General features: G+C 56.4%; 1 protein-coding gene across 1 annotated transcript; it reads right to left on the bottom strand.

The window, feature by feature from the left end:
- Positions 1-8,238: 8,238 nt before the first annotated feature.
- On the bottom strand, positions 8,239-9,744 carry EMC4 (ER membrane protein complex subunit 4). Its single transcript, XM_076361834.1, has 5 exons — positions 9,667-9,744; positions 9,488-9,587; positions 9,180-9,333; positions 8,437-8,597; positions 8,239-8,323 (listed from the first exon to the last, which is right to left on the bottom strand). The coding sequence occupies exons 1-5, from the start codon at positions 9,741-9,743 to the stop codon at positions 8,288-8,290; spliced, it is 528 nt and encodes a 175-aa protein (XP_076217949.1). The 5' UTR covers position 9,744; the 3' UTR covers positions 8,239-8,287.
- Positions 9,745-18,150: the final 8,406 nt, after the last annotated feature.

Below are 18,150 nucleotides of genomic sequence, written 5' to 3'. Positions count from 1 at the left end.
GCTTGAACAGCTCTTGTGTTGGAAAATGCATTCCTGAAGCACTCTAAGGCAGTGGTTTCAGACTTAATAGACTCCATTCTGAAAAAGTCCCATGATTTAACAGGCAGACTCTTGACTAATTATTTAGATTTTGCTTCAGCGTGACGTGGGCTTTGCTCAACTCAGTTGTAAGGCATATGGCTGTATTGCCCATGTTGGCCTTCATGAGCGCTACCCAACAGGAGGGTGTCCCTCTGCTGGAAGTGCCCTCCGGGCTGAAGAGGTGCTCCGGTAAGGAAAGGCAGCAGCTCTGCCGCAGCAGCCAGGCCAGCCTCTTCCTCCTGCCACACAAGAGAAACTGCTGGGCCCAGGTGCACTAGCTGTAAATCAGACGGGGCCGGGGGAAAGCAGGGCGGCGGATGAGACAGTTACACCTCCTCGGAGGAAGGGAGCTGATGCAGGGAGGGCTGCCAGAGTGGAAGGGGCCAAACGAAGAAGTGCCGCCGGGGGAAGCCGACGGCTTGAGAGGGCGTGTTGGCACTACAGCGCCGGGGGGGCCAAGCAAAGCTGGGCACCAGCAGGAAAAGGGGCATCGCCCCTTGAGCTTCCTCATTCTCACGCCTCACCTCCACCTACTGCTCCTTCCCCATGTCCTGGTCCTGCCTCCAGGCTCCCTGCCCCTCTGCAGCCTGTACTCCTGTTTACAGCTCTCCCTTCCCAGCCAACACCAAGTCCCCGCTGCAGCCAGCATGTGCTGGCACAGATGCATCCCTCACTACAAGCTGCTTTTTACCCAAAGGTGTGCTTTGTTCCAGTGACTGCACAGGGGGGAGTGTGGGGCTCTGCCATTCCCTGTTCTACCCACGCATCACCCCTTAGTGCCTCGGTCCTGCTAAGGTCTATGTGTTAGGTTCGGTGTGGCCTCAAGCCTAGGCAGGTCTGGGCCCAGGTGCCTGGGACCAGGTAGAAAATGGCTATTCCACCCCTGTGTTCTCCGTTCTGCTTCTTACCGGGCCCCCTGCAGAAGGGAGCATGCTTGTCTGTGACAAAACAGGCCCACGGCAGCTCTTCCAGCTGAGATTTGACAAAGGCTCCAACGAAGTCTGGGGGAACTACCTTTTCAGCAGGCTCAGAGCCTCCCTGATCATTTTCTTTGCCAGGTTTCTGCATCCCATATTACAGTAGACCTGCACAGGAGAAGGGAAACAGCCCGATGGGGACTGGTTGCCCAAGACTGTCTTCCTACAGAGACTTGCAGAAATCTGCCAGTAGCTGGACATCGTCTGCCACTGGGGAAGGCATCCAGCTCCATCCCCCAGGAGATCCCTCCACACCTCCCTGTCTCTTTACCTCCCCTTTGAGGCTGAAGAAGGTGGCCTCTTCGAAGCAGGCTATCACATTCACTTTCTTCTCCATGGAGTTCCTCAGGACCTCCGCTTCGTTCAGTTTCAGAAGGGCCTTTGAGGAAGCACGCGGAGAGCAGGTGAGCATGGGTGCAGAGCCCATGGCCAGCCCCGTCCTTCCCCATTGCCTCTGGCACCTGTCTTAGGAAGGCCTGTTTCTCCTCCCCGATGATGCCCACCCTAACACAGTCACCCTGGCTCCGAGGACAGGCACCAGTGATCCTTCAGGCCATCTCCCTGCTAATGCCCCTTGTGCTAAGGGCCTGCCTCAGTGCCTTGTGTCTCTCGCAGTGGAAGAGGCAAAACGGAGGAAAAAGTCAGGGTCTGACCCCAGCGTTTCCCTTCCAAGGCCCCACGAAGGCAAAGCCCTGTTGCCACAGAGAAGTTGCCCTGCCCAGAGCCAGGCGACTGAGAGGACTCCGTGCGCAGTGGGTCCTGGCAAGCAGGGCAACTCACCGTGTCACTGCTGGAGACGTGCATGTCGGCAGCCGCTCCCTCCAGAAGGCAGCAAAAGGCTCTGGCAGCATCGCCCATTGCCATGTAGTGGCGAGCAAAGGCACAAGCACCGATTCCACAATGGCTTCGCGTTCGCTTGAACACGCGCCGTCACACTTTCCCTTGGTCTTGCAGGGCAGCTTAGCTGTCCATTCCCTCTTTGCCAGAAACTGCTCCGCTGCTCCCATCAGAGGCCAGAACCGAGGAAAGAAGAGAGCAAAGAACACAGGAGCATTAATTTAATGACCTAAAGAGTTACCCGGCTTGTGGGTATGTAAGCATCATAACGGCCGGGTAATCCTTTAGGTCATGACAGTAATTGGTGTCAGAAGTGGGATTCTGTAAAATACACAGGCCAGGGATGCTTAGGATGAGGCAGTGGAAGAACAGCAAAAATGGCAAGAGGATAAGGGATGGAAAATACCTGGGTGGGACAGAAAGTGGATGGCTGAAAATTGTTTTCATTGGGAAACAGTGCGAGCAGAGTTTCAGGACTGCAGGAAACTCATGTATGTAAAGCAAAGGAAAGCAAGGGACCCTTCACTGGGCTTTTTGCAGAGGCAAAAAAGCAGCCTGGCAGCTGCAGGCACTTTACTAAAGACTTCCAGGCAGGAAGCTCAAGACATTACAGGGTACTTTGCAGTGAGCTGAGAATGCAGAAGCACGAGCAGCTGCCTTTGAATCTCATAGCCATGTTAACAGGCAATTACTGCCACAATTAGGAACGAACCTTAGACCTTGCCTTTAAAACAGCTAGAGCAAGACCGTACACGGCCAGTCTCAGAGGGTGAGCTCGTTGAAAAGGTATGTACACTGAAAACTGGTAATAAGGAGGATGATTTTGATTTTGGCAATGGGCCTTCTGCCCCCACCTTATTACCTGAGTCTAATCCAGATAAGACAGCCTCCTTGTGCCCTCTCATTAAAACTTAAAACATATACAACTTGCAACTCATAGACAGAGGGATTTCCAAGGCAAAAGAAATTGTGCATTTGAGAAGCAGCTATACTACGATCCGTTTTCTTTGACGCATAGTTGCAAGGTAAAATGTAGACAACATACGGAGGAGACAGGAGTGCAGAGATTTAAAACGGGTAAGAAAGATTTAGTACCTTGCAGGGATAGCTGGCAACTACAAGGGCTGTTGGGACACGGTACTTGACACAGAGATTGGAAATAGTGGAGCGGAGCAGAGAAGGGGAGAAAATGCTCATGGCTGCACATAATCCAGTAGATGTGGGAGTGGGAGAAGGGCCTGTACATCACTGGAAGGATGCACGGCAGAAGGCAAATACTTTCGTAAGAAAAAAGGTGCAACAGGTGAAAAGAATGGATGGATAGCTGTGCAAGAATGCAGGCAACAATACTCAGGAGAGACAACAGGCAAATATAGAGTAAGAACAGGATAGAAAATAAGAGCCGGCAAAACGAATTGAGCAAGCAAAGAGGTGGCAGTGGCAGGGCTTCCATCACTTACAGAGCTATCGCTTGTTTGGAAAACGAGGTATCACCAGCCATTGCTGAAAACAAATGCCTACCACAACGGGTATAGAAGCACCAACCTGTCACACTTTTCTGTTACTCATAAAACATTACAGAAACACGCGTTGCGTCGGCTGTCAAAACTGATTCCATTATGACTTTATTTGGTGTCGTTTGCATTGAACCAGCCTAATGACTCTGAGGGGGAGTCGCAGGTCAGGCCTGGGGTGAAGCCAGGGTCTTGGCGGTACAAGGGAGGGGTCAGGGGTGATGGGGGGTCAGAGGTCACAGGGGAGTCGGAGGTCACATCCCCCCCCCCCCCCTCCAGACTGTGCTGACCATTGTGTCCCTGAGCGCCGTTGTCACCAACAGCCTTGACCATGGTGAGTGCAGGGGGACCCCGGCATCCGGGGCTACGGGAGGGGAATGGGAGACCCCCCTACCCCACCCCCTGCTGACATCACGGGTGGGCGTGGCAGGGGGCTGCCCCCTGCGGCTGCTGTCAGGCGCGCTGAGCCCTGAGGCAGAGGGAGCCGTGGGGGCTCTACACCCTCCTCAGTGCCGTCTTCACTACTGCCGCTGCCCTGGGGGCCGCCGAGATCCTCCTCGTGGGTCAGGGCTTGGCGGGGGCAGGGCCCGCCACGGACGGGGCAGGACTGGGCTCCGGGGCTGCGGGAGCCTGCAGGGACAGGGAAAGGCTGGGGGGGGGGGGGGGGGAAGGGGCGTGGCCACATGACGAGGGGGCGTGGCATGGGGGTGGGGCTAGGTGATGGGTGTGGCTAACCGGGGGCATGGATAAGTGGGCGGGGCCTCAGGGGAAAGCACATGGGGTGACGCCCCTAGGGGAGGGGCTGCCTGGGGAGGGGGCGTGGCCTACGAGGGTGGGCAGGGCCTAACGAAAAGAGGCGGGGCCTTGGGGTGCCCGTTGGAGTGGGCGGGATCTGGTGGGAGGGGGCGGGGCTTCATCAGCCAGGGCAACGGGGAAAGATGGGCTGTGGGGAGGCGTGGCCATCCTGAGAGGGGCGGGGACTTCTGTTTGAGGGCAGGACTTCCTCCCTTAGGGCCACCCAGGGAGGGAGGCGGGACTGCTGGGAGGGGGGCTGGCCGTCTGGGGACGGCCGTGTCTCCTGCGCCGGGGCAACCGGCAAGGGGAGGAGAGACCTTGGGGGAGGGGCAGCCATCGGGGGGGGGGGGGGGGGGGCGGACCGGTGGGCGGTGCCAGACAGGAGGGGGCGGGGCCTCGGGCTCTCGCCCCTCTCGTGGCAGGTGTGCGTGGCCCCAGGCGACTGCCCCGCTGGAGCGGGGCTGCAGAGGGCGGCTGAACGGTGGACGGGGCTGCTGGGGCTGCTGGGTGCCGTCGCCTGCCGGAGGGGCTGCCCGCCCAGACCCGTGTCGTCGTGCTGGTGAGCGCCCCCACGCCGGGGGGGTCCCCTCCCGCAGCACAACAGCGATGTCTCAGTGTGTGCCTACAAGTATACGCTGATGAGGGAGCAGTGCTCCCAGATGCTGTGCCACAGGCAGCTTGCACAGGCAACAGCACGTTGACATCACATGACATCACATGACATCAGACGACATCACGTGACATCACACCTGGGAGAGGCAGGGACCCAGGGCTGCTGCATGCCCCCAGGTCTGGGGGGACACACACCCACCCCATATGACGTGTGGTGACACATGATGACGTGCCACGGCAGGGGTGATGTCATGGGGCATGACATCACATGATACCACACTTGGGGAGGGGGGGGCGGGGACTGGGGCTGCCATGTGCCCCCGCATCAGGTGGAAAGGCAGGACATGATACACGGTGAAACACCATGACATGCCACAGCAGGGGTGATGTAATGAGGCATGACATCATACGTGACCCCGCTGCTGATGTCAGAGGGAGGTCCTGCCCCATCACAGGCCCCCAGTGTGGGGGAGGAGGAGGAAGAGGGGGGGGGCGCCCCTCGCCAGGGCGCCAGCCTGTGGGTGCCACTGGGGGGACTGGGGTGGCCTGGGAGGGCACTGGGAGGCAGTGGGATATACTGGGATGGGGCTCTGGGCCATACCAGGAATGACTGTGGGGCTCTGGATCATACTGGGAGGCACTGGTCCATACTGGAAGGCAGGGGTCTGGCGGTCTAGGCTGTACTGGGAGTCACTGGGAGACTTTGGGCCATACTGGGAAGGTGCTGGGGTACACTGGGATGGTGTTGGACCGTACTGGGACTCACTGGGAGGCACTGGTCCATGCTGGGAGGCATGGATCTGGGGCTCTGGGCCATCCTGGGGGGCATGGGAAGGCTCTGGGCCATACTGGGAGGGTCCCGGGCCATACTGGGAAGGTGCTGGGAGGCACTGGGGCATACTGGGGAGTAGGGTTCAGGGGCTGTGGGCTGTGCTGGGAGGCAGGGGGAGGCCCTGGGCCATACTGGGAGATGGGGGGAAATGCTGGGGGGGGCCACCAGTGGGCACTGGTGCGTACTGGTGCTTAGTGGTGGGCGCTGGGGAGGGGGAATGTATGCTGCACACATGCGGCAGAGCGGCTGAACAGGGGGAGGGAGGCTGGCTGGTGCTGCTGGTGGCCAGAATGGGAGGAGAAATGGGGGAAACAGGCAAAAACGGGGGAATGGGGGAAAAGAGAGGGGGAACCAGGGGAAAATGGGGGGAATGGGGGAAGAAGCAGGGCAAAAATGGGAGAAAGTAGGGAAAAAATGGAGAAAAAAAAGAAAAAAAGGGGGAAATGGGGGAAAATGTGAAAAAACAAAAAATGGGGAAAAGGGGGGGAATTGGGAAAATAGGGGGTTGGGGGAAGAAATGGGGGAAATGGGTAAATGAGAAAAAGTGGGGGGGAACTGGGGGAAAATGGGGGAAATGGGGAAAGAAATAGGGGGAAAAATGGGGGAAAAACCAAGGAAAAATGAAAAATGGGAAAAAATTAAATGGGGAAAAATGGGGCAGAAATGGGCAAAAAGTGGGGAGGAAACTAGGAGGAAATCTGGGGAAATGGGGCAGAAACAGGCAAAACCCAGGGGAAAACAGGAAGGGAGAAAACTTAGGGGGAGATTGTGGGAAAATGGAGAAGAATGTGGGGAAATGGGTCAGGAATGGGGGGGAAGGTGGAGAAATGGTGGAAATGGAGCAAAACCAGGAAAAAAACGGAAGAAACGGAGAAAGAAAGGGAAATCATGGAAAACAGAGAAGAAATGGAGAAACGGGGAAAATTGGGGAAAAATGGGGCAACAGGTGGGAGGAAATAGGGCACAAATGAGGCAAAATGTGTCAAAACCAGGGGAAAAAAGGCAAAAATGAGGCAACATGGGGCAAAACCAGCCAGTTATGGGAGTCAGGGCAAGAACAGGGGGAATAGGCCAAAACAGGGCAAATGGGACAAAAGCAGGGAAAAATAGGGGAAAACCAGGAAAAAGTGGGACGACACCAAGAAGAAATAGGAGGAAACAGGGTGAATATAGGCAAAATGGGGCAAAAAAGCAGAAACAGGGCAAACTGGACAAAAATGGGGCAAACCCAGGGCCAAAATGGGGCAAAAAAGCAAAAATGGGGCAGTGGGGGAAATCTTGGGGTGGTTACGGGGCAGGGGGGCAGCTACGGCGCAGCTGGGGGGCAAACTGGGGGACACTTATGGGGCACTTGGGGGGAATTGGGGACAGTTATGGGGGACTTGAACAGGTGTGGGGCAGTTTTGGGGCAGTTGGGAGATGGGAGAATTGGGGGGCAGTTATGGGGCAGTGGGGGGCACTTGGTGGGCAGCCATGGCCAGGCCCTTGACATGGGTCAGACATGGGAGTTCCTGGAGGTGCTGATAGAGGGGCCGGGGCTGGTGGTGTGGGTGATAGGGACCCCCCCACCCCCTGAGCACACCAGTATGGCCCAGTACATCCCAGTACCGCACATGCGCCGCCCTGGCTCACCCACCACCATCCCAGTATGGGCCCAGCGCTCCCAGTACGATGCCAGCCTGAGCCACAGGTCTTCAAGCACAATCCCAGCACGGGCCCAGTGCTCTAGTATGAGCTCCAATGCTCCCAGTACAATACCAGTCTGGGCCACAGCTCTTACAGTGTGATCCCAGTACAGCACCAGTGCTCCCAATATGATGCCAGCCTAAGCCACAAGTCTTCATGCATGACCCCAGTATGGGCTGCCACACTCCCAGTATGGGCCTAGTGCTTCCAGTATAGCACCAACGCTCCCAGTACAATGCCAGTCTGGGTCACAGCTCTTCAAGTAGGATCCCAGCACCCTCAGTGCAACGCCAGCCTGAGCCACAGCCAAGTCAGATCCCAGTATGGACCCCAGTGCTCCCAGTATGATGCCAGCATGAGCTACAGTTAAAGTAAGATCCTAGTACAAGCTCCTGTGTTCCCAGTACGGACCCAGTGTTCCCAGTACAGTGCCAGCCTGGGCTGCAGCTCTCCAAGAACGATCCCAGTATGGGCCCCGAGGCTCCCAGTGTGGCCCCCCAGTGCTCCCAGTACAGGCTCTAAGGCTCCCAGTACGGGCCCCGAGGCTCTGCATGCAGCTCTAGTGCACTCCCATTACAGGCCCCAAGCCTCCCAGTGTACTCCCACTGCTGCCAGTACAGGCCCTAAGGCTCCCAGTACGGGCCTCAAGGCTCCGAGTGCAGCTCCAGTTCACCCCCAGTGTGGCCCCCAGGGCTCCCAGTACAGGCCCCGAGGCTCACAGGGCACTCCCAGCACTCCCAGTACGGGTTTCAGCGCTCCTCCAGCGCATTCCCAGTGCTCCCAGTATGGGCCCCAGCACTACCAGTACAGGCCCCGGTGCTCCCAGCACACACCACCAATAAACAGTTTTCATTTCGACCCTCCTTGGGCTGAGCCCCCAAACCCTCAGAATTCCCCCCAAAAATAATGTCACCAGCTTGCCATTGCCTTTATTGGTGGGTGGGCGCATTAGGTCACAGGATCAGGCCCCCCCCAGTGAACTCCATCCGCTGCCGAGGTAAGAGAGAGAAAGGAGGTGAGTGTGGGGACCCTGGTGCCCCGGCCAGGGGACCCCTGGCGTCTGGGGGAGCGGGGGCGGGGCGACCCCGCTGTCTGGGCGCACCTGCGGGGGGGCGACGAAGGCCAGCCAGTCAGAGGGGCGGGTGGGCAGCAGCCCCATGGCCTGGCACTTGTAGAGAGCCAGCGCCAGCCCCAGCCCGTTGCCCACCAGGAACACCAGCCCCTGCAGGGCCCGCCGGCTCGAGCTCTCCAGCGCCTTCAGTGCTGCCAGGGGACAGGGTGGGATGGGGGGACCTGTCACTGTCACCCACATGCCGCACACCTGGCACTGTGGGGAACCGGGGGTAACGATGGGTGGGGAGTGGCAGGGGGGGAGGGTGGTGGGGGACACGCAGGGCAGATGCACAGGGGTGGCTGTTGGGCGACTGTTGGGGGACGCGTGGGAGTGACCGACATGGGGGTGACTGTCATAGGGACAGCTGTAGGGGGATGCATGGGGGCGAGTGACGTGGGGGTGACTGTTGGCGGATGCATGGGAACAACCAACATCGGGGCAACTGTTTGGGGACATGTGGGGAAACTGATGTGAGGGTGACTCTCATAGGGACGACTGTTGGTGGACACATGGGGGCAACTGACACAGGGGCAACTGTTGCAGGGGGACATGCGTGACGGGGGCTGTTGTACGGACGACTGTTGCAGGGGGAGATGCAGGGCAGGGGACCATCGCGGGCAGGGGACCATCGCAGGTATGTGGGGCAACTGTCACACCGCCGAGGATGGCTGTGGGGGCGACACCCGGGGAGCTGTCACCCACGTGGGGCTGTAGCGTGGGGTTGTACTCACTGGCGGAGAGAGACATGAGGGCCTGCAGCGGGCGCCAGCCCATCATGCAGACCATCATGGCAGGGAAGATGGAGATGGTGTTGCCGGCCATGTACATGATGAACAGGTTCATGGGGATCTGCTTCAGCGGCGCCAGTGCCACGTCCCAGCAGCGCTGCAGGGAAAGAGGGGACCCAGGCATCCGGGATGTGGGGGGGGACCGCCCTCGCACGGGACCCAGGAATCTGGGACAGGGACCATCCCTCCCATGGGGAACCCAGGCGTCCGGGGGATGTCCCTCCCTCCCCCCCGGGTCCGCCCCCGCCCACCTTCTCCATGAGGATTTTGTCGCTCTCGTGGACGCCGCCCTCCCCCAGCTGCCGCTCGGCGAACCCCAGCGGCCCGCGGCCCTCGGCGGCTCCGCGGGGCCTGGGGGGGATAGAGGGGGGGCAGGTGAGGCCGGGGAGACCCCTGGACCCCCCAAATCTCGCCCTCCCCCGGGCCTCACCGCCCCCCCGGTGCCGCCGCCAGCTCCAACGACCACTTGAAGCGCCGCCCCCGAACCGCCGCCGCCGCCGCCGCCATCTTGCGAGCACCCGAACGGGGGGGGGGGGGGGGGGAAGTCACGTGGGAGGGTCACGTGAGGGTGTCGCAGCCGCCCGGGGCCCCACACAGAGCTCCCTGTCCCGTCGCAACACCGTAGCAACCTCATAGCAATGCCCTGCCCCATAGCAGCCCCATAGCAGCCCCATAGGAACCCCATAGAAAGTCCTGTGACAACCCCGCGTCCCATAGCAGCCTCCTTCCTGACAGCAATCCCACAGCAGCCGCACGGCAGCCCCGCGCCCCCCGCGGTCCTTTCCCCCCCGGAACGGCAGTGCGGGGCCGCGGGTTCCGCCCGGACGCTCCGGACGCCCCTTGGCGCACGCGCGGATACAGCGAGGCGGCCGCTGCCGGGGGTGTTGGGGGAGCGGAACGGAGCGGGCGGTCTGCTCCTTCCCCCCCCGCCTGCGGCCCGCTCCCGCCTGCGGCCCGCGCCTGCCTGCTTCCCCCAGCCTGCAGCTCCCCCCAGCCTGCAGCTCCCCCCAGCCTGCAGCTTCCCCCCGCCTGCGGCCTGCTCCTGCCTGCTCCCCCCAGCCTGCAGCTCCCCCCAGCCTGCCGCTCCCCCCAGCCTGCAGCTCCCCCCAGCCTGCAGCTCCCCCCAGCCTGCGGCCTGCTCCTGCCTGCTCCCCCCAGCCTGCAGCTCCCCCCAGCCTGCAGCTCCCCCCAGCCTGCAGCTCCCCCCAGCCTGCAGCTCCCCCCAGCCTGCAGCTCCCCCCAGCCTGCAGCTTCCCCCAGCCTGCGGCCTGCTCCTGCCTGCTCCCCCCAGCCTGCAGCTCCCCCCAGCCTGCAGCTTCCCCCAGCCTGCAGCTTCCCCCAGCCTGCAGCTCCCCCCAGCCTGCAGCTCCCCCCAGCCTGCAGCTCCCCCCAGCCTGCAGCTCCCCCCAGCCTGCAGCTTCCCCCCGCCTGCAGCTCCCCCCAGCCTGCAGCTTCCCCCCGCCTGCGGCCCGCGCCTGCCTGCTCCCCCCAGCCTGCAGCTTCCCCCAGCCTGCGGCCTGCTCCTGCCTGCTTCCCCCAGCCTGCAGCTCCCCCCAGCCTGCAGCTCCCCCCAGCCTGCAGCTCCCCCCAGCCTGCGGCTCCCCCCAGCCTGCGGCCCGCTCCTGCCTGCGGCCCGCGCCTGCCTGCTTCCCCCAGCCTGCTCTCTCCTTCTCCCGCTACCCGCCCCCCCCCCGCCCCTCTCCCCGCGTCCTTTTGGTGGTTTGGGTTTTTCTTTCCTTTTTTAAAAAGTTATTTGGGTTGGTTTTCTGTTTGTTTTATTAAATCTCTTGGGAGCGATTTTGATTTTTTTTTTTTTTAAATTTCTGGCGTCTGATTTTTTATTTCCTGGGAGTGTTTTTTGTTTTTCCTTTTTTAACTTCTTTCAGGGCTTATTTTGATTCCCTGGGAGTGTTTTGTGGGGGTCTTTTTTATTTATTTCTGGGGGGGCTGTGACGGACGCACTGGACTCCTTAACCAAACTTGCCGTAGTTCGGTACAGGCTCCAAAGGAGGCAAAGGCCTGAGCTGTAAATGGGCCAAGGACTTCTCTAGTTCCAGTCTGTTCTCTGAAAACCCACAGAGAAGCAGAGTGACACAGCGAGCATCGATGCGTATGAGCTTGGAACACCGATCATGCGATTAACACATGCATCGGGTGGCTTTTCCAAGGCTCATTTATCAAGGAGCAGAGAAAGTTCTGGGTTCAAGGAGTTTCATGCGTACCTTTTCCACCGCATGTAATTTGACTACGAGCCAACCACTTTATTCCATAAATACGACAGCCTACGTGAGCCGCCTTTAGCTCTCCCTGCGAAGCAGCCTGGATCTCCCCCTGAGCTGGGACACCTCTTAATTAAGGTTGCTCCTCAAGGCAGAGAGACCTTTCACTGACGGCAGATCTTTGGTAAGCGACTGACGTCACGTGTAACTTTGTATTATGGTAACTATGATTTGCGTCTTGGTAACCTTGATTTTGTCTTGGTAACCGACTCTGCCTTGGTAGCTTTGAATCATTGTTCAAATGATTATGCAGTACAGTAATAGCGTGAACTTCGCCAGCGAACTGTGTGAAGTCGCACTTTTACAACATCGTATTTCAATAAAACCACTTCTGCTAATACCTTTGACAGTGGTTCTTTAAGAGATCTAAATCGCCCATTTGCGACGGAGTCGTTTTGACTTTTTGTAGTGTTTTTTTCATTTCTTTCCTTCTTTGTTTTCTTTATTTTCTTGTGGGTTATTTTAAATTTTATTTTTTTTTAAATTTCTTAAGATATTTTAATTTCTTGGATCCTTTTGATCTCTTCGGGTTGCTCTTGGGGTGTTTTTTTCTTGGGTTTTTTGGATTTTTTTGCATATGTTTTAATTGTTGGGGGGTGGTTTTGATTTCTTGCTTTTTGTTTTAATTTAGGAGTTGGGTTTTGACTTCTTGGGTTTTTTTTCTTTATTTTTATTTCTTAGGTTTGATTTCTAGGTTTTTCAACTTTTTTCCTTTGTTTTTTATTTCCTAGGGCAGTATTATGATTTCTCGGTTCTTTTTTTTTTTTTTTTTTTTTACTTGGCTTTGTTTTGGTTTTTTTCCCTCCCTCTCCCCACCCTCCTCCCTGAACCTTTCTTCCTCGCTGGCTCCTCTGTCCTTCTCCCTCACCATATATTCCCCCTCTTCCCCCCATTTCCCTGTCCTGCCCCCATCTTCTTCATTCTCTCTCCCCGCCTCATCACTTTTCCCCACCCCTTTCCTCCTCCCTGCCCCTTTTTTCTCCTCTCGCCATCCCCCTCTCCCCCCGTCCTCCCCCTGTCCTTTCTCCCTCCCTCTTTTCCTCCTCTGCCCCTGTCCTGCCCCTCAGCACTGCTGTGTCCTCCCTGTCCCTGCCTCCGCCCCACTCCCTGTTTTTCTCCGCCCCGTCCCCGTCCCTCTCCCCCTTTCTCAGTCCCCCTGCCCCTCCCCCTGTCCCCTTTCCCCCCTCTCTCTACTTTCCTCTGTCCTGCTTCACCTCCCACCCGACTCCTGCACTTGCCATGGGGCCCTGTGGAGAAGTCCCCACCAGAGCAGCTACACCCCGAAGGGCTGGTGGTCCCCCAGGAGAAGAGGCCGGGGGAGGACCTTGCTGCCATGTTAAACCCCGTGGCCTGGTGCCAAGGGACACCATATGGACGCGGAGGCAGAGGTACCCTGAAGGTGCTAAAACCCCACGCTTCCTTACGTGGTAGGAAGCACCGTAGCTGCAGCCACCCGAACTGGCGGAGGAGGACCTTGGCAAGAAGCTGTGGACGTGTAGCCATGACCCCACCTGAGCTGACTTTGGCGGCCCCGTGCCGCCGCTCCTGTCCTGAGCAACCACCACAACAGGTGGAGCCCAAGCCATGGACTAGATGGCCACGGCAGATGTTTTGTGGACAATTTACTGATGTTTTATGAAAATTTTATGGACGTTTGAAGGACAGTTTATGTAGATTAAGGGACTGATACCTGCACAGCTATCACAGGATAGGAAGGAGGCGGTGGCTGGTGATGAAAGGCATGGGGTTGGACCTGAGCACACCACTGCGGTGGGATGTGGGATGGAGGTTGTCCCGGTTTTGGCTGGGCTGGAGTTTGGTTGGTTGTCGCAGCAGCCCGGTGCGGTGCGTGCTTGCAACTGGTGGCTGCAGCAGGTCTCTGCCACCCTTCTCCACATCTCTGTCTTCCTCCCTGCCTCTCCCTGCCTGTCCCTGCCTCCGTCTCCCTCTCTGCCTGCCCACCTACCTGTCCGGTTCCCCAAAACTTTGTCCTCTTCGACCAACGCTGCCCTGTACTCTGTTGCCTTTTAAATTTTTTCTTAGCCTCTCTCTATCCGGCTCCTGCTCCCTGTTTTTTAATTCTTGCCTGTGTTTCTTGTATCTCATTGCTTTTTAAATATTCTGTGTTTCCTTCTGTCCATCTCCCTGTCCTTACTTTTTAATTCTTTCCTCGGTTTCATGCACCACGTTGAGTTGGAAAATCTTTTTTGACATCTCCCTCTATCCAGCTCCCTGTCCCTATTTTTTAATTCTTGCCTATGTTTCTTGTACCCTGTCGCTTTTAAAATTTTATTTCTACGTCTCCCTCTGTCCATCTCCCTGTCCCTATTTTTCAAATTTTTCCTGTGTTTCTTGTACCACACCACGTCTTAAATTTTAATTCTACGTCTGCATCTGGCTCCCTGGCCCTACTTTTGATTTTTTTCTTGTGTTTCTTGCACCTCGTCACATTTTAAATTTTTGTTCTACTTCTCTATGTGGCTCCCTGTCCCCATTTTTGCGGGACTGAAATGATGGTTTTCAAGGGTCAGAGGTCATGTATCAAGGGTCAAAGGTCACAAGTAAGCATTCAAGCGGTGAATAACACATTTCAAGGGTCGAATATCAAAGGTAAAGGGTTGACGGTCAAAGGCCGTAGACCAAAGGTCACAGGTCACAGGTATGTGATCAAGCAGCGAATGATGTGCTTAAGGGTGAAAAGTCAAGGGTCAAAGGTCATGAGGAAATGGTCAAGCATCAGATGTGTTTCAAGGGTAGAAAATCAAGGCTCAGAGATCAGTGGTCATATGTCAAGGATCAAAGGTTACAAGCAAATGATCAAGTGTCGAATGACATTTTCCAAGGGTTGAAGGTGAAGGGCTAAAGGGCAAAGGTCATAGGTCAAGGGTCACAAGCAAGCAACCAAGTGATGAATGATGTGTTTCAAGGGCCAAAGGTCAAGAGTAAATAATCGCGCAGCAAATGACACATTTCAAGGGTTGGGAAAGTCAAGGGTCAAAGGTCATCGGTCAAGGGTCAAAGCTCATGAGTAAGCACTGCGTCTCAGAGCCAGCTCACTGCCAGGATCTCCCACGTGCATGAACGAACAAACCTGTTCCTGTCCCTCCGCGCCCCTGGACATGTCTGCAGGCCCTGGGCGGAGGGTGGGTGGCTGCGGCTGGGTCCGGGGGACGGGGTGATGTGCTGTGAGGCTGGGGTGACGGACCAGTCAGCTCCAGCTGTGGGCTGGGGCCAGGGCAGCCCAGCTGGGACCGGTGAGGAGGTGCAGAGCCTGGATAAGGCCCTGGGGCACTCTGGAGGGTAACTAGGGCCCTGCACGGGCCCCTGCAGAGCCTGGGTGAGGCCCAGGGTGCTCTGGAGGGCAATTAGGGCACCGCATGGGTCCACGCGGAACCTGGCCAAGGCACCCTGGCACTCCGGAGCGTAATCAGAGCCCTTCACAGGCCCCTGCAGAGCCCAGTTACAGTCCTGGGGCACTCTGGGGGGTAGTTAGGGCCCTGCACGGGGCCCTGCAGAGCCCAGCAAAGGCCCCTGGGGCTTTCCGGAGGGCAACTCTGCCGTGTCAGAGCACCACTGCTGTTGGCAGTGATGGGGACCCTCCTGTCAGAGCTGGTTGCTACGCATGTCCTCACCGCGGAGAGCAGAGAGAAGCGAAACAGCAAGTGGCATTGCCCAAGGGACTGTCCGCACACGCATCAGTCACGCGCTGGGAAAAGTTGTTTGCTCTTTTTGGCTAGGATAGAGTTAATTTTCCTCATAGTAGATTGTATGGGACTATGCTTTGGATTTGTGCTGGAAACAGTGTTGATAACACAGGGATGTTTTCGTTACTGCTGAGCAGTGCTGACACACAGTCAAGACCTTTTCTGCCCCTCACCCCACCCCACCAGCGAGCAGGCTGGGGGGGGCACAAGAAGCTGGGAGGGGACACGGCCGGGACAGCTGACCCCAACTGACCCAAGGGATATTCCACACCATATGGCGTCGTGCTCAGCAGTAAAAGCTGGGGAAGAAGGAGGAAGGGGGGGACATTCAGAGTGATGGCGTTTGTCTTCCCAAGTCACCGTTAGGCGTGATGGCGCCCTGCTTTCCTGGGGGTGGCTGAACACCTGCCTGCCCGTGGGAAGCAGTGAATGAATTCCTTATTCTTCTTTGCTTGTGCATCCGGCTTTTGCTTTACGTATTAAACTGTCTGTCTCAACCCAGGAGTTTTCTTACTTTTACACTTCCGATTCTCTCCCCCGTCCAGATACTGGAGTCGGTCAGCTGGCGCACAGCACCGAGAGCGCCCATTAGCACTACAGAAAAGGCTCTCTATGCAGTTGAGGCCCTCCCAGAGGCCTGGAATGCCCATCAGTCCTCTGGAAGTTGCACTCTACATAATAGCAGCCCTCCAAAACTACAGAAAATTGTCCACAATTAACTGCAAAAATAACAAAAAAATAAAGCAACCACTGTGGAAATGTCTCCTCCACAACAAAGAGTTGACGTAACTCAAACATATGTTGTACAATAATCACTGGAGGAGGCTTGGAACTCCCAGAAGGAAAAAGAACAGCTACCAGAAGTCAGTCATACCAGACAAGAACTAACACATAAAACACCAGAATTAAAATACAAAACAACAAAACAAGAACAACACACCCAGAAGAAACATCAAACACACATCCTACACCCCTATCCTAACCCCAAGACAGACAAGAGGAAAGACAACACCCTGAAATCAAAAACTATGAAACATACAAGGTAAGGCAAAACCAACTCAGCCCCACCAGTCCAAAACCCTACCCCCCCAAAACTAACACTCTTTAACCTTATCCCACTTAAACTTTAGCACTCAATAACCCCAACACCACCATAACCCTATGTAGCCATCTTGGATGCAAGTTAAGAGGTTTACCACACCCACACCTGTGAAAATATCATGGCCATGAGGTTCTAAAGATTCCACAACACAGAAACACAGAGGTCTAGGTTCTAAGAATTTATTGCAAATTACGTGGCCAAAGCCCACAAGAGGCCCTGCTGCACTCCAAAGTTTCTGACCGCTTTTGCCGGGCTTTGCCAAGGCCCGCAAGGGGCTCCGCTGCCTTCCAGAGGCTCTGACGGCTTTTGCCAGGCTTCACTGAAGCCTCTGTTGGGCTCTGCTGCCTTCCAGAGTGTCTGACAGCTTTTGCCAAGCTTTGCCAATGTCCAGACGGGGCTCTGCTTCATTCCAGAGCATTTGACAGCTTTAGCTGGACTTTGCTGAAGACCACAAGTGGCCCTGCTGCCTTTCAGAGGCTCTGATGGCTTTTGCCAGGCTTTACCGAGGCCTGTGTAGGTTATTGCTTCACTGCAGAATGTCTGATGGCTTGAGGTGGATTTTGCCAAGGCCCACAAGAGGCCCTGCTTCATTCCAGAGTCTCTGATGGCTTTTGCCAAACTTTGCTGAGGCCCATCTGGAGCTCTGCTGCCTTCCAGAGTGTCTGATGCTTTTGCTGGGCTTTGCCGAGGCCTGTGTGGGGCTCTGCTGACCTTCAGAGTGCCCCAGGGCTTTTGCCGGGATTTGCCAATGTCTGGATAGGGCTCTGCTTCATTCTGGAGCATGTGACGGCTTTAGCTGGGCTTTGCCGAAGCCTGTGTGGGGCTCTGCTGCATTCCAGAGTGTCAGACAGCTTCTCCTGGGCTTTACCAAAGCCTGCAAAGGACCCTGCATCTCTCCAGAATGTCCCAGGGCTTTTGCTGGGCTTTGCCGATGTCTGGACAGGGCTCTGCTGCCTTCCAGAGCATCTGATGGCTTTAGCTGGGCTTCGCTGAGGACCGCAAGGGGCCCTGCTGCCTTCCAGAGTCACTGACGGCTTTTGTGGGGCTTTGCTGAGGCCCATGTGGGGCCCTGCTGCCTTATCAATCTCCCTATCCTTATTTCTTAGTTCTTTCCTATCATGTACCCTGTCGCTTTTTAAATTTTCTTTCAATGTCTCCATTTAGTTCACTGTTTTTTTTGTATGTCTAATTGTATCTAATTTGCTGTCCCTACTTTTAATTCTTTCTTGTCTGTCTTTTACCCTGTCACTTATTAAATTTTCTTTCTGTGTCAACTTGTATTGGGTTTATGTGGCACGGTTTCGGTAGCGGTGGGGCTGCAAGGGTGGCTTCTGTGAGAAGATGCCTGTCCTGGTTTCGGCAGGGACAGAGTTAATTTCCTTCCTAGTAGCTGGTACAGTGCTGTGTTTTGGGTTTAGGGTGAGAACAAAGTTGATAACACACCCATGTTTTAGTTGTTGCTGAGCAGTGCTTACACTAGCCAAGGACTTTTCAGCTTCCCATGCTCTACCGACTGAGCAGGCTGGAGGTGCACAAGGAGCTGGGAGGGGGCACAGCCAAACTGGCCAAAGGGACATTCCGTACCATGGGACGTCATGCTCAGTACATAAACTGGGGAAAGCTGGCCGGGGGGGGCCGCTGCTCGGGGACTGGCTGGGCATCGGTCGGCGGGTGGTGAGCAATTGTACTGTGCATCACTCGCTTTGTGTATTATTATTATTATCGTATTGTTATTATTATCATTTTATTTCAATTATTAAACTGTTTTTATCTCAACCCACGAGTTTTTCTCACTTGTGCTCTTCCAATTCTCTCCCCCATCCCACCGG

This window comes from Aptenodytes patagonicus, chromosome Z (genome assembly GCF_965638725.1).
Source record: "Aptenodytes patagonicus chromosome Z, bAptPat1.pri.cur, whole genome shotgun sequence".
In the NCBI taxonomy this organism is placed as follows: Eukaryota; Metazoa; Chordata; class Aves; order Sphenisciformes; family Spheniscidae; genus Aptenodytes; species Aptenodytes patagonicus.
The sequence above is the reverse complement of the archived record's forward strand: the minus strand, read 5'-3'. Positions and strand labels throughout refer to the sequence as shown.

Excerpts from the sequence above, each read along its gene's own strand:
- EMC4 (XM_076361834.1), bottom strand. The coding sequence starts at position 9,743 with ATGGCGGCGGCGGCGGCGGCGGTTCGGGGGCGGCGCTTCAAGTGGTCG. Across the intron at positions 9,334-9,487 it reads ACAAAATCCTCATGGAGAAG|CGCTGCTGGGACGTGGCACT; the intron begins GTGGGCGGGGGC and ends CTTTCCCTGCAG. Across the intron at positions 8,598-9,179 it reads CCTCATGTCTCTCTCCGCCA|CACTGAAGGCGCTGGAGAGC; the intron begins GTGAGTACAACC and ends GTCCCCTGGCAG.